At 37.8% G+C, this 26,063-nt stretch overlaps 2 protein-coding genes and 1 long non-coding RNA gene across 4 annotated transcripts in view; all 3 read left to right on the top strand.

The window, feature by feature from the left end:
* Positions 1-1,141: 1,141 nt before the first annotated feature.
* On the top strand, positions 1,142-4,184 carry LOC131995344 (uncharacterized). Its single transcript, XR_009397395.1, has 3 exons — positions 1,142-1,539; positions 3,879-4,047; positions 4,119-4,184. It is a non-coding gene; the product is annotated as an uncharacterized LOC131995344 (long non-coding RNA).
* A 348-nt stretch (positions 4,185-4,532) lies between these two features.
* The window catches only part of LOC106091975 (NADP-dependent malic enzyme), a 114,685-nt gene continuing 93,154 nt past the window's right edge, over positions 4,533-26,063 (top strand). Inside the window, exon 1 of the mRNA XM_059363964.1 lies at positions 4,533-5,088. Within this exon, the coding sequence (XP_059219947.1) occupies positions 5,027-5,088 (62 nt within the window). The 5' untranslated portion in view covers positions 4,533-5,026. The remainder of the gene's footprint in view (positions 5,089-26,063) is intronic.
* LOC106091977 (uncharacterized) lies at positions 11,549-20,659 on the top strand. 2 transcript variants are annotated; one of them, XR_009397390.1, is made up of 3 exons: positions 11,549-11,663; positions 12,921-13,838; positions 20,227-20,659. XR_009397390.1 is itself a non-coding variant. In XM_059363965.1 (2 exons), exons 1-2 carry the CDS (start codon positions 11,599-11,601, stop codon positions 13,486-13,488), a joined length of 633 nt encoding a protein of 210 aa, XP_059219948.1. In that variant the 5' UTR covers positions 11,549-11,598; the 3' UTR covers positions 13,489-13,939. The 2 variants fall into 2 exon arrangements, 1 of the variants encoding a protein (XP_059219948.1); XM_059363965.1 differs by lacking the exon at positions 20,227-20,659 and having other exon boundaries at positions 12,921-13,939.

The raw sequence follows: 26,063 nt of genomic DNA, 5'->3' as shown, positions 1-26,063 counted from the left end.
TCGATGGTTCTGTCGATAATACAGATTGCCGATATCCAATTCAACAACCTTTCAAGACCGGGTGAGTCATAGTTAAAAGAATATAAGCAACAAAGTTACGTTTAATCACGTATCACTCTGTTCGTCTTTTAAAGCTTCGTTTACTTTGAAAAAAAAAAAATCATTTCGTGCTAATAAACGTTAGCGTTGCGCCACTTTAGTATCAAATTTAACAATGTTTTAATTTAACTTTTTTTTGAAAACAAATATTAATTTATTGCCTGTTTTCACTTAAATAACCGTGGCACATATACAGCTGTGTTCAAAATAATAGGAATGCTGCCTCCTCATATTTTGATAGGTTAAACTTGTTGGTCAATGTATATCAATATCCAAATTAAGTGATTTTCTCAGGGTATGTAAAAAGTTAAATGCCTTTGATTTTATTCTCGTTTCGTCAATTGCAATTTATTAATTTGTTACAATAATGTCTGTAATAGTAGAACGAAGAAAGCAATGTTCCTAGGAAAGGCGAGAAACCTTAAAACTACGAAAACTAACCAAAAAAAAAAAACATACGAAAAATGTATAGAGAAATTAAGGAAATGGTAGGATGCTTTGATCTAATCATTGCAAATGCCTCTTCACTTAAGAAAAATCTGAGATACTCGGGCCCAAATGTAGAACCTCAGCTATTGATAATTGTTATTTGTGTGATACATCACTTAAAAAAAGTCTGAAATACTCGGGCCCAAATGTAAAACCTCAACTATTGATGATTATTGTTTGTGTGATACAATCAGTTATGTTTGCTAAAGGACATATCGATTGGCAAAAGGAAAATTGGAGGAACATATTGTTGTCCGACGAACGTAAAATTGTTTCATTTGGTGGAACTGGGTCTAGACATTTTGTCGGATGTCTTCCTCTTGCACGTAATATGAAGCACATTATACAAAAATTACAGTCAAACATAGTGGGGGAGAGGGGGATATGCATATTGAAATTTTGGAACATATAATTGCTGTGTTTTATTTTAGTACTAGGTAGACAAGCCGTAAAGGGCAAAAATGTAACATAAAAAAGGTTCCAGTGTCAGTCTCTTTGTTTACTATAAGGTGGTAACGTGGTCTAATAACTTTTTAGGGTGGGGACACTTATCCCTGAATGCGGATATCGAATTTGTGCCATTGTAGTCTATGACGCTGAATGCGTTCGAATCGTGGCGAGAACATCGGACAAGGCGGTGTTTATCCCCTCTTAATGTTGGTGACATTTGCGAGGTACAAAAAAAATTTTCCGCAAAGAGGTGTCGCACTGCGGAACGCAGTTCAGAATCGACTATAAAAAAGGTCCGTTGACTTTAAGTTTGAATTGGAAAGCACTCATTGATGTGTGAGAATTTGCCTCTTCTCGATTCCTGGCGGTAATGTTCTTCCTTGGGGTAATGTTCTCATTAGGGGAGGGATGGCAGCTCAGACATGTCGACTCAAATATGGATATCAAATTCGTGCTGCACTTCCAAATCCCTTTAATTTGAGCCCCGTATTGCCATGGCTGGTAAATATGAACCGTTTGGAGGGTGTTTTGGGGTTGGGGCGGCCACCGGCACTTTGCACTGAAATTATTGGGTTGGCCAAAAAGTAAATGCGGATTTTTCATATAGTCGGCTTTGACAAATTTTTTCACAGCTTGTGACTCTATAATTGCATTCTTTCTTCTGTCAGTTATCAGCTGTTACTTTTAGCTTGCTTTAGAAAAAAAGTGTAAAAAAGTATATTTTATTAAAGTTCATTCTAAGTTTTATTAAAAATGCATTTACTTTCTTTTAAAAAATCCGCAATTACTTTTTGGGCAACCCAATAGATATCAAATTCGTTCTTTATTCCCAACGGAAATGAAGTGCAGTTAAGAGGGTGCTTTAGAGCGTACCCCAAAACACTTGGCTCCAAAATTGGATACCGAATTCATTTTCTACTCTCAAATACCTTTCATTCCATATTGTCATAATAGGTCAAAAAACCCATTTAACGTTTCTTTAGGAGAAAAGGCGCCACCCACACTAGAGCGCAAATTTTAACGTAATATTCATAATCTACTCCCTAATACCTCTCATTTGAGGCCCATATAGCCATTTCGTCTTAGCTCCATTTACTGCCAGACCCATTTTCACTGATTCCTTTTCGATTCTTTCAAAGGCTGCAGTTATTACATCCGGTGACCGACCTATGATATCGATATCGTCGGCATAGGCGAGTAGCATTTATTGTCTTGTAAGTAGTTAACCATATCTATTCACATCTGCATCTCGTATAATCTCCTCCAGCAGGATGTTAAAGAGATCACACGATAAGCTGTCTCTTCGTCTAAAACCTCGATTGGTATTGAATGGTTCGGAGAGATTATTTTCTATTCTTACTGAGGAACGTTATCAGCAAGTGTCATCCTGCAGAGTCTTATTAATTTAGCAGGGATACATAACTCAGACATGGCTTGAAATACCTTTGAACGTAAAGGCTTTGTAGTCTACAAAGAGATGGTACGTATTGATTTGTCCTTCTCGGCTCTCTTCTAGGAATTGGCGCAGATTTACCAGCTCTTAAGCCGCATTGATAGGGCCCAATTATCTAAATGACTTGAGGTTTTAATCTTTCACACAGTATGCTCGAGAGTATCTTGTATGCGATGGGGAGCAGATCTATTCCTCTGTAGTTGGCACATTCCGTCTTGTCTCCTTTCTTGTGTACGGCACATATTATGCTGAGATGCATATGCCTTATCAACGTGTCGCCTCTGGTCTTAAATAGTTCAGCGGGTAACCCGTCGGTTCCTGCTGCCTTTTTGTTCTTCAATCGGGTCACTGCTACTTGGACCTCATTCTGACTAGGAGGTAAACATTCTATACCACCATCAGGGATTGGTTCTGCGGTATCCTCTTCGCCGCCATCGTAGGACACTAGCAGTTGGGTAAATTTTTCTTTCCATATCCTCAGCATGTTATCTGTGTCAGTTACCAGATTTCCTTCTTTGTCTCTGTAGGGGGATGTGCCTGCACCAAAGCCATCGGATTGGTGTTTAATTCTTTTGTAAAATTTCCGGACTTCATTCTTCATGCGGTATCCTCTTCGCCGCCATCGTCGGACACTAGCTGTTCTTTCCATATCCCCAGCATGCTATCTGTGTCAGTTTCCAGATTTCCTTATTTGTCTTTGGATGTGCATGCACCAAAGCCATCAGTTCGATGTTTAATTCTACGGACTTCATTCTGACTCCTGTACATCTCAAAAAATTTATCACAAATATTTGGAAACCAGACATTACTGCTGTTTTAGCAAACATAGGGCTGCTGTATTAGCAAACATTTCTTACTGCTATTTTAAATAACACAAGTCTGCTACTTTTTACGGTTGCCTGTTACTTGTTTTGATTACTTTAGGGATTGTTTAGATTTTTTTTTTAGAAATATTGTTGGAGGCAGAGGTGATTTTTATTTGTGGAATCTAGCTGTAAAGAAGCTATCTGATCCATCAATTGGTATACATACTGAGCTAGCTCTCATTTTTTTTTTTTTTTTTGTTATTATTGTTATACAATAATAATGTGTACATGACTGGCATGACCTTTTGTATTTAAATATAAAGAAACAAGTTCTTTATATGACTTTTCGGATAGAAAAACACCAGTCATAGAAAATCACCACCTCCAAAATTTCAGGCAAATTGAGTAATAATTGCGCCTTTCAGAGGTTAAAAAAGTCAAACTGGGAGATCGGTTCATATGGCAGCTATATCAGGTTATACTCTGAAATCGCAGTACTACTGCTATAATAGCAGAACTACTGTTACAATAGCATCTAAATTAACTACTAATATTCAGCAGACAGTGTTTGCTATTTTCAGCAAACTTTTTTCTGTAAGTGTAAGGGCGCAATTCTTATCCGATTCTTCAATAAATGCTACTTTTCGAAATTTTCCAATCATAACGCTGGTGCTTAAACTTATATAAAGGCCATTGTGACGCAAGGGATGGCATTTGCCTATGTCTCTGAACTCATGGGTTCGAATCCTGGTGAGAAATAAAAAAAATAATAAACGGTGTGTTTCCCCTCACTAATGATGGCATTTACAACTCTTTTACAGCGGACCCCCTTTGAGTTCGGATATGTGAAAGGAGGTGCCTTGTCATTAAACCAAATCTTGAATCGTTCAACTACAGCCTCTAAAATGGCTTACGGCGCAGAGGCGTAATATGAATTTCATGCATTTATTTGTATATAAGTTTTATAAATAAACAATAATTTAAAAAATATCGAGCTTACTGTTTTCATAAGAAATAATTAAGAAATGTTTTTGGTAAATGTAGTCGACAAAGATGAAGGGATTTTACTTCACACTACCAGTTGCTGTATTTTCCGCTGCGTTATTGTTTTTAGGTGATTTGTTATAATATTGGCTGTGTGTGTGTTTGAGACTGACTTTTATTGCTTCTCGACCGCGGCTATGACCAACAACGACATTCTCCACTCGCTTCAATTGGCTTTGAATCGCTGACTGGTTTCCAAGTTTTAGCGCACTTGCGCACAATTACGATTACCTCCATCTAACAAACAGACAAATGAGCGCCAAAAAATCAACAACAACAAAATCAAAAACAAAATAATTTTGCAAAGTTCGCAGTAGCACCAAAATCTTAAAAAAGCCAGACGTCTGAAGCAACAATTGTTTTAGCTCATTCAGTTTAACAACTTTTGAAAATCGACAGTTAAGACTGCAGATACAATCATTTGTGCATTCAAGTCAGTGACTTACATTTATAAAAAAAAAGTGTGTGTGTGTATGTGTGTGTTGTTGTATGCATTCAAGCGACTATGTCCTGTGGGCCAGTTTGCGTGCTTCGCGTGTGGCTTTCAAATAAATGATGCGACATTTCATGTCCTTTTCTACAAAAATAAAATAATAATTGCTTAATAAACCTTTGAATATCGATTGTTTCAGTTTAAAGTAAAAATACTATAGACTTGAAAAATTCCCAACTGAAATACATAATAATGGGCAATTCAAGCTCTTTGTGTTCTGATAAGAATTCTGTGCGTAACTACGAAGGAAATGGGTATGTATGGCTGAGTACGCAATAGTATTAAAAATTATTTCCGATATCACTCATCATCGGCCTTAAGAAAATATTGAATTTTTTTATACCAACCACCGCAGAAAGGGGTTGGGGTTCATTCCGTTTGTAACACCTCGAAATATTGATCTGCAACCCCATAGTAATGTATATATATTCTTGTTTGTCTTGACATTCTAGGTCGATCTAGCCTTGTCCGTCCGTCCGTTTGTCGAAATCAAGATAGCAATGAAGCGAATAAAAAATATCCGCTAGAAATTTTTTACCGATACGTATTATTAATGAAGGTCGTTGGAGCTTACAAATGGGCCATATCAGTTCCGATATTGATATAGTTCCAATGGGAACGTAGCCCCCCACCGAAATTAGTTTTTATAAAGATAAAATTTCAATTAATTAATTCAATTAAAAAAAATTTCAATGTCATTTTTTCTAAAGACAACATTTCAATGAAATTTTTATCCAACGACAAGATTTTAATGAATTTTTTTCTAAAGCAAAACATAATAAAAAAAATTCAATAAAATTTTTTCCAAAACAATTTTTTGTGAAATAGTCTATATAAAGTTTTACTTTGCCCGGGATCCCTTCAAATCTATGTTTTAATGACAAAATGTCAATAACATTTTTCCGTTGACAAATCAATCAAATATTGTTAAGACAAATATTGTCAAACCAGGGCTCCTTGATTCTTTCGCAACTTAATATTGCAATGCGATTTTTTCAAAAGACAAAATTTTATGATTTTTTTAACAAAATTTCATTGAAATTATTTCTAAATTAAAAACTTTGATAAATTTTTTTTAGAAGAAACTCGTAATTAAATATTTGAAGACAAATTTTCAAAGAAAAATTTTCTAAAAACAAAATTTTAATGACATTAAATTTAAACTACATTTTTTTGAGAAAAATTGCAACGATAGTTGTTCTTAAGACAAAGTTTCAATAAAATTTTTTTAAGACAACATTCAGTAAAATATTTAAAGACAACATTTTAATTAAATTTTTACTAAAGGCAAAAATTCTTCGAAATTTTTTCTTAAGTCAAAATTTCGATAGAACTTTTTCTAAAGTCAAAAATTAAGTGAAAATTTCTCTAGAGACCAAAGTACAATACAATGAAATTTCTTCTAAAGACAGAGTTTTTAAGATTTTTTCTTTTTTTTAAATTTCATCATAAAATTTTATCATTTCTTGTTTGATTCTCTTTCGAGACGAGCTCAGTGGTCGGAGATGCAAATGGAAAAGGAAAGCCAAAGATAGCAACACATACCAACCACTATGGGACGTGTTTCGTCTTTGGTTAGAAGACTTTTCAGCCATATAAGATGTGATGGCTTGAAGGGCCGTGCGTTGGTATATTGTATTTGAATCGTATTAATAGCGCAAACGCATCTATGATACAATTACCACATTAACCACACTCGACAACCCTGTCTATTAGCTGTACTTTTCCCAATAGATAGACAGGGTTGTCGAAAGTTGTTAATGTGGTTATTGTACCATAGAAAAGTCTTCTAACCAAAGACGAAACGCGTTCCATAGGGGTTGGTGTGTGTTGCTATCTTTGGCTTTCCCTTTCCATTTGCATCTCCGATCATTGAGCTTGTCTCGAAAGAGAAACAAACAAGAATTGTAAAAATTAGTGATCGAGCTCTTGCCACGGTATCTCTTTTTAGGCAAACAAAGGATAAAAGAAAAGAATTGCTATGTTATTGGAACAATATAAAGATATGGTTCATTTCGGACCATAATTGAACTGAATATTGGAGACCGTAGTAGAAGTCATTGTGTAAAATTTCAGCCAAATCTAGTAAGAATTGTGCACTTTAGGGGCTGAGAGGCTCTAGAAGTCCAGACCCCAGATCGCTTTATATGGCAGCTATATAAGATTATGGACCGATTTGAACTATAGTTGTTGAAAATCATAACAAAACACCTCATGCAAAATTTCAGCCACATCGGATAAGAATTGTGCCCTCTAGCGGCTCACGAAGTCAAGACCCCAGATAGGTTTATATGACAGCTATATCAGGTTATGGACCAATTTCAACCATACTACTCAGCACAGTTGTTGGAAGTCATAATTAAACACCTCCCCCGAAATTTCAGCCAAATCGGATAAGAATTGTGCCCTCCAGCTGCTCAAGAAGTCAAGATCCCAGATCGGTTTATATGGCAGCTATATCAAAACGTGGACCGATATAGCCCATTTACAATCTCAACCGACCTACACTAATAAGAAGTATTTGTCCAAAATTTCAAGCGGCTAGCTTTGCTCCTTCGAAGGTTAGCGTGCTTTCGACAGACAGACGGCCGAACGGACAAACAGACGGACGGACATGGCTAGATCGACTTAAAATGTCATTACGATCAAGAATATATATACTTTATGGGGTCTTAGACGAATATTTCGAGGAGTTACAAACAGAATGACGAAATTAGTATACCCCCATCCTATGGTGGAGGGTATAAAAAAGTTACAGTTATTGCACATTAAAAAAAGAAATTTAAATTTTTCCCATAGAAATGTTTATGAAGTAGAACAGTTTTGCGAATAATGAATTCCTTTAACGTTATGTTGGATAAATTGTTCTGAAAATTGATATGTCAAATTGCCAAAATATGAGGAAAAAATTCCAAAACTCCCTAAAAAGGGAAATGTTTTAAATGGGTTAGATTTTAATTGCACCCAATAAGTAAAAATGAAAATTAGCCCATGAGCATTCTATTACAGTACAGCGAAGATACTTCTCTAATAGCACTGAGTGCTGTCCCATATAAGTTTAAGCTCACTGTAATGGACTTCCTATTTATTGTCGATTCCAGACAGTTTTTTAGTGGAACGACTCCAATAGGAGAAGTTTATAAGGCTTATTACCTAAGATAATAACTTCACAATAACCTAGGAGGCGATAACTGCTGAGTTTTTTTAAATGTGTCAAACAAACGTGTCTTATGGGAATACGAAATCCAGAATGTACGAATTTGACTTATTTTGGGCAAAAATGATAAACAAATCTGAACTTTTATGGCTGTAGTAGCCACAATTTTGGTCCAATCTCAATAAAAATTTTGCTTGTGATGTGATACAAAATTGTGATGTGATACAAAATTGCAGGTTAGGTTGGTTAGGTTGAGTGAGTTGCCCACCAAAGGTGAGTTCACTGGGAGGCCAGTTTGGCCCAGAGAAAGAAGATGTGAAAACTCGGACTAGAGGTTATACACTAATAAAAGAAAGGCAGAAGGAATGGAGAACCCGAGTGGGGGGTGAAGAAACGACCGTCCCCATGCAAGCATGGATGTACTTACGCAAGACCTTATGGCACCCCCCGTCGGAACCATCCTGTTCCTTCAACAAATCTCAGGAGACATAATAGAGGTACGTTCGCAAGTTCACCCAGATTACAGAAGAAACGGCTCCCCAGAAAGGAGAGCCTACGTTTCTGCAGACCCGGACATGAATATAGCAAGAGCTCAATAGTCTCCACCTTATCCTCATCGAGGCTACTCCTACAAAAGTCATTGTGCGGTATTTCCATGAGCTCCGCCATGCGGCCTATGGCACAGTACCCGGTTATGACCCCTGTTAAGGTACTCATCGACCTCTTGTTGAACTCCAGCAACACCCTTGTCCTTCTACGGTCGATGATAGGCCAGAGCGGCTTTGCGGTCCGGCAATCACCCACCGAGTTCCATCTCGCCACCGACGCCGTTCGTCTAATTCCGTCAAACTAGGTTCAGATTTAGATAAAGCTCTCATATATATTTTTCATCCGATATGGCTTTTCAAGGTTGTAATAGCCCCAATTTCACTTCTATCGTAAGAAAATCTTGCAAGATTTTGTATTCGATATTTCAATAGGTACGCAAAATTAAAATCTGTCTAGATTTCGCCTAAGAGATTTTTCTCGTGTGTTGGAAGTCATAGGAAAAGTCATTGTACCCTCTAGGGTCTGAACAAGTCATATTGATGGATCGGTTTTTATGGAGGCTATATCGAAATCGGAACCAATATAATGTACTTTACTAACCAAATTTTAGCCAAAGCCTTGAAAATTGAGGCCTTTGTGGGTTCAAAAAGTTAAATCGGATGATCGATTTATATGAAGGCTTTATCTATTTATGGTCCTAAATCAGGGATGCACAATATTTTCTTCTGATTATACGCTAGACAGGAAAGAAAAAAGTATTTCAATTTCTTTATGTTTTGTTTACTTTTTAACAAGTAAAAGCGTGCTAAGTTCGGCCCGGCCGAATCTTGGGAACCCACCACCATGGATTTTGCTAAAATGTGGGAGCTATATCTGGTTATAGACCGATTTGAACCATACTTGGCACAGTTGTTGAGAGGCATAACAGAACAAATGCAAAATTTCAGCCAAATCGGATAAAAATCGCGGCGAAGTCAAATCGGGAGATGGGTTTATATGGGAGCTATATCAGCTTATAGACCGATTTGAACCGTATTATGGATAGTTGTTGGAATCCACAACAGAACACTATATGCAAAATTTCAGCCAAATCGGACAAAAATTACGGCTTCCAGGGACTCAAGAAGTCAAATCAGGATATCGCTTTATATGGGAGTTATATCAGGTTATAAACCGATTTGGCACAGATGTTGGAAGACAACAGACCACTATGTTCACAATTTGAGCCATATTGGACAGAAATTGCGGCTTCCAGGGGCTCAGGAAGTCAAATCGGAAAATCGCTTAATATGGGGGCTATATCAGGTTCTTGACCACATGCAAAACTTCAGCCAAATTGGACAAAAATTGAGGCTTTCAGGGGCTTAAGAATCAAATCGGGAGATCGATTTATATGGGAGCTATATCTAAATCTGAACCGATATGGCCCATTTGCAATCCCTGCCAATGGCCTACATTAATAAGAAGTATATGTGCAAAATTTCAAGCGGCTAACGTTACGCGTTCGACCGCTATCCTGATTTCGACAGACGATCGGACATGGATAGTTTGATTCAGAATGTCAAGAATATATTTACTTTATGGGGTCCAAGATAAATATTTCGGGGTGTTACAAACGAAATGACTAGACTAGTATGCCCCCATCCTATGGTGGTGGGTATAAAAACTTCATTGGTTCTGTCAAATTATTTAATTTTCAGTCATGGCGAGAATTGCTTACTCCTGTGAGTGATGTGACAAAAGAGGTGGAAGAGAAACTTAATGTAATTTCTGCAGCCCCTTGTTTCCTTAATCTCAGTTTTACCATCCTGCCCAAAGAAGAGACCATCTAACACACTCTGGAGTGCTTTAGCGATTCTGCTCTCAAGGAGTTTCTTCTCCGTGCTTATCAAGAAATCCTTTAACCGAGGATTTCTTGCCGGGAAAAGAACTCGACAAATGCGATCCATGGTGGAGGGTATATAAGATTCGGCCCGGCCGAACTTAGCATGCTTTTACTTGTTTCAATTAAGTTAGGTTTAAGTGGCAGTCTGCAATCAGACTCAATTAGACGTTATCGTCCATTGTGATACCACAGAAACAGAAGAAGAAAGATGCCTTCTAGTTCCTACCGTTGAACTATCCAGATCGCTATAAAAAGTCCAGTAACTTGCGAAAGTTCACATCCGCTAAATCAGACAGGTTTTCAAAGAAATGAGAACCTAAAGTGGAACTCCTTTTAACTGCTAGTACGGGACACATACACAGAAGGTGTTCTATAGTCTCTTCTCCCTCGATGTCCCAACAGCTTCTGCAAAAGTCTTTGCTGGCAACCTTCAGTCTGTCAACATGTTTTCCGATTAGACAGTGATCTGTCATGACGGACACAATGATTAAGACGTCTGTTCTAGCCAATGACAGCAAAGCAGTAGATCTCTTCAAGTCTAGATAAGGCCACATAGTTTTGGAATGCTCACAGCCTCCTCTTTGTGACCATCAATCATTCGTTGCGCTTCGCGCCTGGTCCTGAAAACTTAGCTTACATGTCGCTAAAGGCATACGCACAGATTCCAATGTCCCTGGAGTGTGTAAGGTAGATCCCAATCTCGCAAGCTCGTCTGCTTTAAAACTCCCTGGGATATCTCTGTGGTTTAAAAAGAAAAAAAAATTCACAAATGTATAACTTCTAAGTAATTCGTGCGTAACCGTTTTCAATATTTAAATAGAATAAACGTCATTTTTGTCATTAATAGGCAAAACCCCATTCATTTATTTTACAGGAAATTATTCCCGAGAAAAAAAGTAAAAAAGTCCCCACCCTAATGTGGATGCACACATTACGTCTTAACGTAAACCTGTGAACACATTCTTAATCGTTGTATTCAAAATACGTGGTTTTCATTAAATTATTAAAACCATATGTTGTCATTCAAATAAAGTCATGTCATTCTAAAACAAAAAAAAATCATTTACTTTTTTGTTACAAAGCAATTCTTTTTTTAATTGTCTATTTCCTTCTATTGTACATACGTATGTATAATTGTGCATATATACACTCACTTTTAAAAGAAGGCCGAAAATGCATTTTAGTTGCATAAAAGCATTTTCCAAAACTCCTCCTATCGCAAATAATTTGGATGAAAGGTAAATAATGGTTTCTCACACCATAATTCTTGCTTCTTGCCTACACGGAAAAAATTTATTTAGTTAAGAAATTTGTATATTGAATTAAAAATTTTGCTGGAATCGGTTCGACGAACAAATTTGTATTATTAATAAACGATTTAGCAATTTGCATTTATGACAAGCTGAATATTTCAATTAAAACGGTTATAAACTCAATGGACCAATTTATTGGAAATCGTTTGTTCTTTCAAAAAACGTTTGACTAACTTAATTCAATTAAATAATTGTTATTATTATTTGTCCATAAATAAATAAATAATATTACACAACAATGAAAGGACAATAAATATAAACAGTCTTCTCTGACAAACTACAGACGAAGGATAGAATTCTTTATTACATGAATACGATCGGTGAAGGATATACTACTATACAAAGATAAAAACGAATTGTTAATTTCGTAATTAGATCTCACTAAAGGATGTCTAAGAGGTATGTAATGCCGAGTATTTCGGAGAGAATATTAAAATTTAATTTGCCAGTTAAGAATTGGGAATCAATCTGACCACGCAATAATTTCACAATAAATACGGCCCTAAGCATCAAGCGCATCTTTTCGATCGTTGGTAAATCAATAAGTTTCAAGCGGTTCTCCTAGGGGGAAGAAATTTAGGCGAATGCCATTGCAAGCTCCCAAGAGAAAAGAGAAGAAATTGTACCTGGACTGATTCAATCCTATCTGAGTAGCACTTGTAGAATGGGTTCCAAACCACACAGCAATATCCCAATGTAGGCCGGACTAAGCTTGTAAACAAACGCTTGGTCACATAATAATCATGAAATTCCTGGACCACCATTTTATAAAACCTAAAAACGACTTTGCTTTTTGATGCATAAGTCAATGTGCAAATTAAAACGTAATCTACCATCCAAAATAACTCCAAGATCAAGATTAAAAAGAGTAGATGGGAAACCCATCATGTCAAGTTTAAACAGTAATAAATCACGCATCACAGAATCGAAAGCCTTACTAAAATCAGTGTAAATTACATCTATTTACAAAACCACCATATGCATGACACGTCAGTTCTAATAGGTTGGTCAAATCCGTGTTGGTAGTGGGAAATAATTGGTGCGACAAAATGGGACATCCTACTAGCAGTTCAAACAGCTTTGGTACTACACTTAATTTCGCACTAACCCTATAATTTTCAATGATACATTTCCATTTTTATTTAAAGGAATTATTTTTTTTTTATTTAACTTGACCTCCAGGAATGAGGGAAATACCGTGAAGACAATGAACCATCGAATAGGCACAAGTTTAAGAATATTCGCCAGTACACCATCCGGCAATAATCCGTTGGAAATAATTCAACCTATTAATGCCATAAGCATATTTGGAACTGGAGGACAATTTGGCATAATTGCTTTGGAAAAAGTCTGCAAACATATCGCATATCTCCGAATCGACAGACGATTCAATCTTCATGCAACGGGGGAATTCCCGAACCTTCCTCTTAGAATTCACAAACTTATGAAAGCTACTGGGATTATTGTAAAGATAATTCCTTATCCTGACAATATAATCAGAATAACATCTCATATTCTCAGTGTTGTACTGAGCCCTTGCTCTCGAATAATTTGTTTAATTCAATTAATTATTAAATTTTTTAAATTTCTTAAAAAGTCTACTTTTGACATTACACAAGCGTCTCAAATACGGAATAGACTTAGGCCTCACAATGGGAACAGATATATCGAAAGTATCATTCAGGATATTATAAAAAGACGAAATTCGCAAATCCAAGTCGCAATCAGAAACCCAACTGATGACGAATAACATCGAACGCAGCAGATAAAAGTCGACACTGCCAAAAATAAATCTAAATCCCATATCCTTTACTGCAATATATTTCATCAAACCACGCCGCAACAGAACTACAACAGACAAAGTCGAATGGTATCCATCCTCAGGTTTCGCAAATGGCAAACATCGACATAAAGAAACATCCACGATCGAAGTAAACACCAGGTCCAAAATCCTATCCCTAACATTACAAATGTCATTCATCTGAAACAAGCACTGGTCAAAAATGTTCTCCCATAAGGTATCCATACAAATTGAAGAAACTATTGATGAAACAGGCACATAGCCAACGGCGTTCTCTTTCGAGACCCACGATATCTGGGGTAAGTTGAAGTCACTGAAACAAACAAATTCGGAATCTGCATGCAGATTCGATGCCTCCCTTATCAATTCCGAATGTCTCAAGTGATGTCTCTCTCCCAATTCAGTGTGTTTATGTCAGAATGTTAACGCCATCTGCATGTGAAATGGTGTTATCAACATTTTGACCCGTTTATCTATAAAATAGAAGTTAGCTGCAATTCTTGAAATGTCAAGAATCTTTTCCGAAACAAGCATATCCAAGGCTTTAAATAAGATTGGATGCGCAATTAACTTCTTCTTGTTATCCCAACCTTCGATGAACTAACTCTGTTCGTTTAGACTAAGCTCTATAAATCCGTCCACCAAAGCAGTTTTGTTATTTATTGGTAAGAAAACATAAAATCCAAATAAAAGTATATTTGCTATTTCTGCAAATTTATTCCAATTGTGTATGTTTCTATTTCTTTCCAAAACGGCAACGAGGAATTTGCGGTCATATTCTGTGCCTAAAATTCACCAACAATTCGTCTCTCAGAGGGCCTAACTACACCATCCTAGGATTAATTCCAACCTTCAATACAGTCCACCATACCGAATTTGTTCATGGTCCTTCGAACCTTCGAACCTTCGATTGTGTCCACGCTTTATTTCTATGAATTATTCTAATCGATTGTCGTGTATAAAAAAGTACAAATTGTGCTTAAATTGCTTCTCGAAGGCTCATGGGGTTAGGGATTGCAAGAGTGCTTATAACTGTGGTGAGTGTCAGAGAAGACACAACACTCTTCTTCATAGAGATGTGCCTGAGCCGGTCCAAAATGCCCCTCCAGCCGAGGATCCCACCGTGGGGGACAATACATTGCAGGTTCAGTCTTGTGCCGCGACTCGCATTAACATGGTTCTCTTGGGAACGGTGGTAGTTAATATTGTCTATAATGACGAGATTTTCCCTGCACGGGCCTTGATAGATTCGGGTTCCGAGGCATCCTTCATCTCTGAGAAACTTTTTAATCAATTACGGTTACCCTCTAAATTCGCTTCCACCAAGATATTTGGTTTGAATGGGACTACTTCGGCTCAATCCAAAAGAATGTGTTCGTTGACCATCGGATCTCGATTTGATGCCGAGGTAGTCATTGAGGCAACGGCCATAGTTATTCCACATCTCACATCGGCTTTGCCCACTTTTGGTGTTGAACGGGGAATATTTTCATCACTTCCCGATTTGCGACTTGCTGACCCGGAGTTTTACAAGACCTCACATATAGATATGTTACTGGGTGCTGACTTGATTCCGTTTATCATGCTGGGTGGAGTTCGGCGTAACGTATGCGATTCACTTATAGCTCAGGAGACGGTGTTCGGATGGATTTTGACTGGCCCGGTCAAGTTGTCTCCGATTAGCTCCTTTAACGCCCGTGTCTCCTTTTTCAATGGGGCTTCCTTGGATAGGCAGATATCTAGGTTTTGGGAGGTGGAAGACCTTCCCAGACATAGAGAGATGAGTCCAGACGATTTCATATGCGAAGAGAATTACAAGAATACGACTAGAAGGGACTCCTCCGGACGTTATATTGTATCTCTTCCATTCAGAGAGGGGTTCCCCCACTCCCTTGGCTTGGGACACTCCCGAAAGTTGGCGGTAGCCCAGTTTCTTCGGAGTGAGAAGCGTCTTCTTGGAACGCCCGATGTTAAGGCTCAGTATGACGCTGTTGTTAATGAGTATCTTGAGCTGGGACATATGAGGGAGGTATGCCAGGATCCGGAATTAGGTTATTACCTTCCTCACCACGCGGGGTTTCGTCCAGAGAGTTCGTCTACGAAGATCCGAGTAGTGTTTAACGCTTCAAGCCCGACTAGCAATGGACGAAGCTTGAATGACGTTTTGCTCAGTGGGCCATCCTTGCAGCTCGATTTGACCCTGTTACTCCTACAGTGGCGTTTCTTCCGCTATGTTTTTAACTGTGACATCGAAAAGATGTACCGCCAAATTCTGGTGGATAATGAACACACACGCTTTCATAGGATTGTCTTTCGTGACTCGCCCTTGAATGCCATTAGAGAATACGAATTGAAGACAGTCACGTTTGGGGTCAATTGTGCTCCATATCTTGCGATACGCACGCTCCTGCAATTGGCTGAAGATGTGGGTGAGATCTATCCTATAGCCAGCCACATTTTGAGGACATGCATGTATGTCGATGACGTTTTGGCTGGCGCTCACGATATTGAGGAGGCTATGGAGGCTCAACGTCAACTGATAGGGGCACTTGAATCCGCAAAATTCTCCCTAAGAAAATGGACTTCGAATTCCGCTACCTTCCTACGAAACATTCCGAAGGAGCATCTTTTGAACGGAGACTTTCTTCAACTCGAGGATAGAAGCACTGCGAAGACTTTGGGAGTGCGCTGGAATGCCAAGTCCGATTCTTTTTATTTTTCCGTTGAGAGATTGAGTATTCCTTCCCATCCCACTAAACGGCAGGTCCTTTCGGAAATATCGAAGCTTTTCGACCCTGCGGGGTGGTTGTGTCCTTTTATTGTTTTGGCCAAGTTACTAATGCGGGACATTTGGGTTTCAGGAATTGACTGGGACGATAAGTTGTCCCCTTCACTTCTCGCGAAATGGCAGGACTTTTCCAATAATTATCCAAGTATAGAGCAGATTGTGATTCCACGTTGGATAGACTATTCTCCGGAGTTTGATGTCCAAATTCATGGGTTTTCTGACGCTTCCGAGAAAGCGTATGCCGCTGTGGTTTACATTCGTGTTGAATCACCATCCGGTGTGGTAACGACACATCTTCTGACGGCAAAATCTCGTGTATCTCCTCTCAAGACATTGTCGATTCCTAGATTGGAGCTTTGTGGGGCCGTTCTACTCGCTGAGACAATTTCTTCACTTGCAGGTCATATTCCAATTCAAGACTTTAAAGTCTTCTGCTGGACTGATTCGATGATAGTCCTTGCCTGGCTCAAGAAGCCGGCATTTCATTGGAAGACTTTTATTGCCAACCGAGTTTCGAAAATTTCTGAGCTTGTAAGTGTAGAGTATTGGTCTCATGTTGAATCCGGACAAAACCCAGCGGATATCGCCTCCCGCGGTTCAATCCCTTTGGATCTAATTCCCTCAGATTTATGGTGGTTTGGGCCTCCATGGTTAGTGACCTCGGCTAGTCTGTGGCCTCTTGAGTCTACTTTTTCCATAGACGAAGACATGCTGGAGGCAAAGGCTGTCGCATGTAACTTTTCTTATTTTCAAGACTACGATGACTTATTAGCGAGATTTTCTTCATTTCATCGAGCTTTGAGAGTATTTACTTATGTATTTCGTTTTATATGCCGTACCAGGAGACAGACAACCTTTCAATCCGAACAGCTGGCTTTAGATTCTCGTGAGGTTAAACTTACACAAAACAAACTTATTTTGCTTTCTCAAAAGCTGGTATATCCGGAGGAATACAGATGCTTATCAAGAAAGGAAGTCATTAAAACGTCCAGTTCTCTATCCAACCTCAATCCATTTTTGGACACAAATGGCGTTTTAAGAGTTTGTGGTCGTCTTTCAAATTCGGGGAGTCTTTCTTATAACGAAAGATATCCTATCATCCTCCCATATAGTTGCACATTCTCTCGGTTATTACTGAAGTTTATTCATACCATTACTTTACACGGGCCGAATAGTTTAATGCTTCGTACGCTAAGGCTTTGTTTTTGGGTTCCTAGAGCAAAGAACCTCATTAAGACAGTAATTCATCAGTGCAAGATTTGCGCGATTTCCAAACAAAAATTGCAGGAGCAGTTAATGGCCGCACTTCCTCCTGAAAGGACAACCTTTTCACGTCCATTCACTTATACGGGCCTCGATTTCGCGGGACCGTTTGATATTAAGACTTATACTTGCAGATCCTGCATAATAACAAAAGGTTATGTTTGTGTGTTCGTGTGCTTCTCCACACGAGCTATTCATTTAGAAGCCACGAGCACTCTGTCCACCCCTGCCTTTTTGGCAAGTTTCCATAGATTCGTATCTCGTCGAGGTTGTCCACGATCACTATACTCTGACAACGGCAAAACATTTATTGGTGCCTCTAGAGAGTTAGCGAGGAATTTTCTGCAAGAGTCCCGAAGGTCTATATTATACCAATTTGCTCACCAGGAAATCGTTTGGCATTTTATTCCTCCCGGATCCCCACATATGGGTGGATTATGGGAAGCGGGAGTTAAGAGCTTCAAAGCCCATTTCCGAAAAATGGCTGGAAGTCACAAATATACTTACGAGGAGTTTTCCACTATTTTATCCAGAATAGAGGCTTGTTTGAATTCAAGACCCATTTCGCCAATGTCTGAAGATCCGAATGACCTATTGGCTCTCACTCCTGGTCATTTTTTAGTTGGAGGACCAATCCTATCCATTGCTGAAAACTCTGAATCCGAAACCAACTTATCCATTTTAAACCGTTGGCGTCGAGTAAAGGCAATTTCCCAGCAATTCAGCACTCGTTGGAAACATGAGTACTTAAAAGAGCTCCACAAAAGACAAAAATGGCAAAACCCCCAAAAGAATATTGACGTAGGTGCTCTGGTTGTTATTAGGGACGAAGCTCTGGCTCCTACCGAATGGAGATTAGGACGAGTCTCAAAGATTTACAAAGGCAAAGATGGTTTAGTCCGGGTGGCAGATGTTATCACTCAAAGGGGTACTATTACGCGGCCTTTGGTAAAACTTGTTCTACTTCCTTAATTACCCTATATTTTACATTCATGACCTTTCGCGTATCACATCATGTATTCATATTTCAGAATGCCGTCTACGAAAAAAAGATTAACAGAACCCACAAAAGATCGAATAATTGATAATAATTTTTTATGTCGCGTATGTAAAGGAAAGCATGCTCTTCGAGACTGTCGCAATTTTTTAAGTAAACCGGTTGATGGGCGAATGCGTTTGGTTTTACTTCACGGTTACTGTCCCAATTGTTTGGCCCATAAGCATTCTGCAGGCTCTTGTTTTACCAAAAAGGGCTGCAAAACCTGCGGAAGTAATCATCATACATTACTTCATATAAACGGTGAGCAAAGATCTCCGAAAGCCAGTAAGATTAAAGGAAGATCTGCTAATAAGAAAAATGATACCAGCAAGTCAGTCATTCCAAAGTCAGTTTCCATAACTTCAATAACGACACCAAATGGGGTTGCACTTTTCCCAACGACTGTGGTTACTGTTCAAGTCGAAGCAAACCAGACCCACGTAAGAGCTGTACTGGACACCTGTAGCTCCGTAAGCAAAATTTCTATGTCATTGGTAGAGGAATTGAAACTACCCACTATAAAATTTGGAAATGACACTATCTGTTCGGTTGTTATTCGATCTCGAAAATCTCCTTACGTTACTATTGAGGCAACCATGGAAGTCAACAATCGGATGTCTTTGAAGATCCCAGCCAGAGAAGTGAATTCTGCGATTAGGACTAGGCTGAATAACATTGTATTGGCAGACCCAAATTTTTTTAAGCCTAGCCCAGTGGCTATTGTCTTTGGGGCAGATTTATATTCAAAAATTGTTTTACCTGGATTGATTCCAAGCCATGATGGCTTACCAGTAGCAATGAACACTATCTTCGGGTGGGTTTTATCTGGGTCGTGCAATACCTCTGATGCATCATAATTTTTGTCTTTCTGTTACGAAATCGGCAAAGCCAATTTACACAATCTTGCTCCAAACCGAAATAAGATAGTTTCTCGATTTTTTAGAATCTTAAGACTTTATCACTACAATTTGGAACTAATTGTATGCAAACGTATCACATATTTTATAATTTGAATTAAATAGAATAAGAATTGTACTACATATGAATTTCTTAGATTAACTTTAAAATGAATTCCTTAAAAAAAAAATTTTGCAATCCTTGCAAAGTGGGCCGGAAATGTTTATGTCAGAATGTTAACGCCATCTGCATGTGAAATGGTGTTATCAACATTTTGACCCGTTTATCTATAAAATAGAAGTTAGCTGCAATTCTTGAAATGTCAAGAATCTTTTCCGAAACAAGCATATCCAAGGCTTTAAATAAGATTGGATGCGCAATTAACTTCTTCTTGTTATCCCAACCTTCGATGAACTAACTCTGTTCGTTTAGACTAAGCTCTATAAATCCGTCCACCAAAGCAGTTTTGTTATTTATTGGTAAGAAAACATAAAATCCAAATAAAAGTATATTTGCTATTTCTGCAAATTTATTCCAATTGTGTATGTTTCTATTTCTTTCCAAAACGGCAACGAGGAATTTGCGGTCATATTCTGTGCCTAAAATTCACCAACAATTCGTCTTTCAGAGGGCCTAACTACACCATCCTAGGATTAATTCCAACCTTCAATACAGTCCACCATACCGAATTTGTTCACAGTGCAATATAGGAGCAAGTTAAAATGAGAATATGGCCCAAATATTTCGTCTTGACGCTTTTAACTCAATATCATCATAATCCGTATTAAAAACAGAAACTGAGTACTATTACAAACGGAGAGGGTCTTAATGGTACAACAATATAGATTTCATTGGTTAGCAAAATCTTTTAGTTTATACAATACATTGTTGCGTGGGACCTATGTAGATAACGAAAAAAATCCAAGTCAGCTTTTTCAACCGTGATTGCATTTTTTACTGCTGTCAATGAAGGTTCAAACTAAAGTCATTAAAATAGCAATATGCGCTGGTAGATGGATTATGAGCAAAGGGATTGGATTATACGTCGTTCGCTGGGGTATTAACTTTGCGTCTCATAGAATTTCCATTGGCATTGCCATATCTGTAAAGTTGAATAAAGAAGAAATTATTCTTATATTGAAAAAAATCGTAATGGTTACCAACCTAAGCATTTAGTTTATAATATTGTATATCCATGTATTGATCCACATGAAGAGATGTATTTAGGAAGTTGTTTTTCTGTTGGTCAACATTAAGCTGCCCAATTTATAAATGGATAATTAAATATTCCAATACAATAGGGCAACATAAATGTACATAAATACACATCTTATTTAATTTCTACCACGTTCTACATTTTTAGATCAGTTTCGCATGTATAATTCGTCCATATATCCATATACTTGATTTTTCTGTTTTGCTTACTTCCAATTCACACTATAAATTTATTATACAATATTTCAAAATTATTGAGTTTTATGAAGCGGTAAAAATATTCTTAACTTTCTAGATGTATTTTTTTTTTTTTGCTTCTTACAACTAGCCTGAAAGAGCTTTTAGTGAGCTTTGAGCAAGCACGCTACGAAAATGGTATATACATATATCGTATTATTATACCCTCCACCATAGGTTGGGGGGTATGCTAATTTCGTCATTCTGTTTGTAACTACTCGAAATATTTGCTGAGACCCCATAAAGTATATATATTTTTGATCGTCGCGACATTTTATGTCGATTTAGCCATGTCCGCCCGTCCGTCTGTCTGTCGAAAGCACGCTAACTTCCGAAGGAGTAAAGCTAGCCGCTTGAAATTTTGCACAAATACATTTTATTAGTGTAGGTCGGTTAGTATTGCACGTATTGCCGAACTTTGCACGCTTTTACTTGTTTTTTATCAAAATGGGTTCTCTTTTAAGAAAGTTCATAGCGCGCTTCTTCCATTTTATGGTCAGTCCACTGAAGAGCCTATTCGGGCTATTGTGACTAAATTTCGGACCAAATTAACATGGACATTAAACCATCAACACGCTTACGTAGAGTGCGAACTGAAGAAAATATCGCTGTTGTATCGGCCAGTGTTAATGATGACCATCAATTAACGATTCGTCGCCGTTCGCAGCAATTGGGCCTCTGTTACGCAACAACTGGGAAAATTTTGCGGAAGGATTTAGGCGTGAAGCCATTCAAAATACAGCTGGTGCAAGAATTGTAGCCAAACAACGCAAAATTTTTGGTGAGCGGGCTCTGAAAGGTTGGACGAAGATCCACTTTTTTTATCGAAAAATTGTGTTCAGCGACGAAGCTCATTTCTGCCTCAATGGGTACGTAAATAAGCAGAATTGTCGATTTGAGTGAAGAGTGAAGTGTCATATTAGGTCATTACGATTGATCGACTGGTTTGTGGTGAGGTGGTCCGCTAGATATATGAGCATAACAAAGATATCAGATTCGCAGTCCACAACCATATACCTTAAATTCAACCCCATATTGTCATGACTGATGTACACAGCCGTTTGGTGGAGGTTGTCTATAGGTGGGTTGTTGCACCACACCCCATCTGCCACTTGAGCACAAATTTGAATGACTATAATCAAGTAATATTCCAATTTGGGGGGGGGCTTATCGGGGATGGGGCGACCCTCAGTTACTTGGACCCAATTTTTAATGTGAAATTCGAACTCTACTCTTGAATACCTTTCATTTAAGTCCCATATTGTCCCTATGGGTGCACTTTTAATTTTGGGTGGTACTTTCGGGGCAAGTGGGGGGAGGGTCCGCCCCCTTGCAATATCAAAAAATTATGTGAAAATTTCAATGAAATCGGTTTAGCCGTTTTTGAGTCTATACTGAACAAACAAATTTACAAACCCACAAACAAACAAACAAACACCAATTCATTTTTATATATGTAAGAAAATATATAGATAGAAGATAGATATATAAGATTGGAGTATAAAATATATTACAATTAAATATGACCTATGTTTTTTTTTTGCCAATTTTTTTCGTCTAACCACGCTAATTGTTGTCTTCTCTTTAACTACATCAGGAATGCACAAAATGAAAATATGATTGTGTGTGAGAGAATCAAGAAATATATATTTGGCCCATTTGCACTTCTATTCGCATTCCATGTGCGTGAAAGAGTACACAATACCATTTTGCTTTTTGTAGAAACAGATACATACCGTTTATGTTATTAAATTACAAAGCAATTAATAACTTTGTTAAAAATATTTTTATAAATAAATACCCCGATTAACTGGTAAAATTTAAGTCAACACTTTTTCCGTGTATGTAAACGATTTATTATTTTTTTTCTCTTCGATGATTCTGAATGTCATAATTATAACCGTAAGATCGCTTTAATATTTTTTGTTTTGTTCCAAGAATTAATATATATATGTACATACAAATATAAAGTTATGGACCGCTTCGGACAATACTTGGTTTGGATGTTGGATTTATAGCAGAAATCATTGTGCAAAACATAAAAAGTCAAGTCAAAGAATATTTGGGTCAAGAAGTCATATTAATAGATCGGTTTACATAGGGCGAAATCTAAACCGATATAATCCATCTCCAACGTTCTACATCAATGAGAAGTATCTGAGCAAAATTTCAAGTGGTTGGCTTCATTCAATCGACCGCTATTGTGATTTTGACAGACGAACATGGCACGATTGACTGAGAAAGTCAAGACAAATTATGTATATAAAAAAAAGGTTTTTTATTTTGTTATTGGATTTACTTCCAGCTTATACCAATTATTTTTTTTTTTTTTTTGTTTCAATTTCGAATAGAAAAACAAAGCAACAAAACCCCTTTAAAGAGTCTTGACAAGTGTGGTGTGCAAAATGTATTGTATAGGCTACAATGATTGCGATTTCGGCCTTAAGTGGGCCTCATCAGCTTGTTATGCCACTAAAAGATTACATACTTTCACCTATTAACTGATTAGTGTGCTTGAATTAAAAAACATCAAAATTGTTTTTCTAGTATTTTAAGGCGATGATAAAGTGTTTGAAATATCTCAAATGGTTTGCGTTTTATTTAAAAAAATAGTTGTTAAGTCCTTATTGGAAAACCTGTAAAAGGTTTTTTATGGTTTTTTCGGGTTGGCTGTAGTGGTTGACAGTTGCGTTCCATCGCCATCTGTGAATGTGAAAGTGTTCAGTATACTCTGACATTTTGTCATGGAGAAACTCAAAACGAGCAACGACAGCAAATCGTTGAAATTTTATTAAATTAGTGCCATATGCCACTCAACTCGTGAAATAAGGGATATATTGAAGCATGAATTTGATGAGCAGCTTGTCTTTCAAAATGGCCCTGTGAATTGGCCGCCAAGATTATGCGATTTGACGTCTTTTGGCTATTTCTTTTTGGGTTATCTGAAGTCATTGGTCTATGTGGAAAAGCCAAACACGATTGGAGCCTGAGTGAAAAAGAGGCCACCGCAGTGCAGAGGTTAGAATGTTCGCCTATGACGCTGAACACCTGGGTTCAAATCCTGGCGAGAACATAAAAAAAATGTTTCAGCGGTGGTTTTTCTCTCTTAATGCTGACTACATTTGTGAGGTACTATGCCATTTGAAACAAATAAAAGTATGCTTAGTTTGGCCGGGTCGAATCTTATATACCCTCCACCATTGATCGCATTTGTCAAGTTCTTTGAATTCCTTTTCCATATATATATGATTTTTTTGAGGTTAGGATTTTCATGCATTAGTATTTGACAGATCACGTGGGATTTCAGACATGGTGTCAAAGAGAAAGATGCTCAGTATGCTTTGACATTTCATCATGAATAGACTTACTAACGAGCAACGCTTGCAAATCATTGAATTTTATTACCAAAATCAGTGTTCGGTTCGAAATGTGTTCATTCACCGTTCAGCGATGAGGCTCATTTCTGGTTGAATGGCTACGTAAATAAGCAAAATTACCGCATTTGGAGTGAAGAGCAACCAGAAGCCGTTCAAGAACTGTCCATGCATCCCGAAAAATGCACTGTTTGGTGTGGTTTGTACGCTGGTGGAATCATTGGACCGTATTTTTTCAAAGATGCTGTTGGACGCAACGTTACGGTGAATGAACACATTTCGAACCGAACACTGATTTTGGTAATAAAATTCAATGATTTGCAAGCGTTGCTCGTTAGTAAGTCTATTCATGATGAAATGTCAAAGCATACTGAGCATCTTTCTCTTTGACACCATGTCTGAAATCCCACGTGATCTGTCAAATACTAATGCATGAAAATCCTAACCTCAAAAAAATCACCCTTTATATGAGCTATATGAAGTTATTCAACGATATGGACCGTACTTGTCAAGCCGACCACATCATAGAAAAATAACACCCTGAAAATTACAGGTAAATTGAATAATAATTGCGCCCTCAAAAATCTCAGAAAGTCAAATCAGGAGATCGGTTTATATGACAGCGATATCAGGTTATAAACCGATTTAGATCATACTTGGCACAGTAGTTGGAAGTCATGCCAAAACAACATAAGCAAAATTTCAGCCAAATTGAATAGGAATTGCGCCGTCTAGGACTCAAGAAGTCAAATCAGGATATCGGTTTATATGTCATCTATATGAGGATATGGATGGATTTAGGCCATACTTAGCACAGTTGTTGAAAATCGAAGATGACAACATCCATATGACCGGATGAAATTGAAATTGGGACAAAAAAGATCCACAAAACTTAAGTTGGAAATGTGCAAATAGAGATGAGAAAGGGGGACGGAAACGCAAAGAAACTCGAAAGCATTATAAAGTCATCACTTGGTGAAGATATTATAGTCCAAAACAAAAGGAAAATTATTCTCGTGAACATCAGAGATTTTGAGGAGACAACAGATGAGCATGACATCGTAACAGCCAGTTTGGAAGCATCGGACGAAACTAGTAGTGAAGGAATCAAGCTGGGCAACATCCGTGATTTCTATGGTGGTAAAAAACAAGTCTTGGTGTAAATTACTGGTGACATAGCGTCCAAAATACATAGTAGAAACAAAATCAAAATAGGCCTAGTCCTATAACGGATTAGAAGATAAGTGTTTGCCTAGCTCTGTTTTAGGTGTATGGAACAAGGTCACCTGGCTCGATATTGCAAAAGTAAATATCACAGCAAAATGTGTAGAAAATGCGGAATCGATGGACACAAATCGAATACATGCTTGCAGATTACTTGTTTAAACTGATAGACAGCTACCTGGAAGATAGAATATTAATTTTCGATACCGAATCCGGAACAGAAGATTTCAAAATAAAATCAGCGGTTTCCCAAGGATCGATCTTTGGTCCATTCCTATGGAACATAATGTACGACGGTCTTCTAAATCTGGGCCTTCCAAAGGCGACGATACTAGTAGGATACGCGGATGATGTGGTTGTCGAACAACACAGTTATATTAGAAAAATTGCTACATTTTCATTCGAACCACATGTTGCTATGATTACCTAGAAAGCAATCAGCACATCAGCAAGAAAACTGATTAGGATTATGCCCAATCTAAGAGTT

The sequence above is a fragment of the Stomoxys calcitrans genome, chromosome 2 (assembly GCF_963082655.1).
Source record: "Stomoxys calcitrans chromosome 2, idStoCalc2.1, whole genome shotgun sequence".
NCBI lineage: Eukaryota > Metazoa > Arthropoda > Insecta > Diptera > Muscidae > Stomoxys > Stomoxys calcitrans.
The sequence above is the reverse complement of the archived record's forward strand: the minus strand, read 5'-3'. Positions and strand labels throughout refer to the sequence as shown.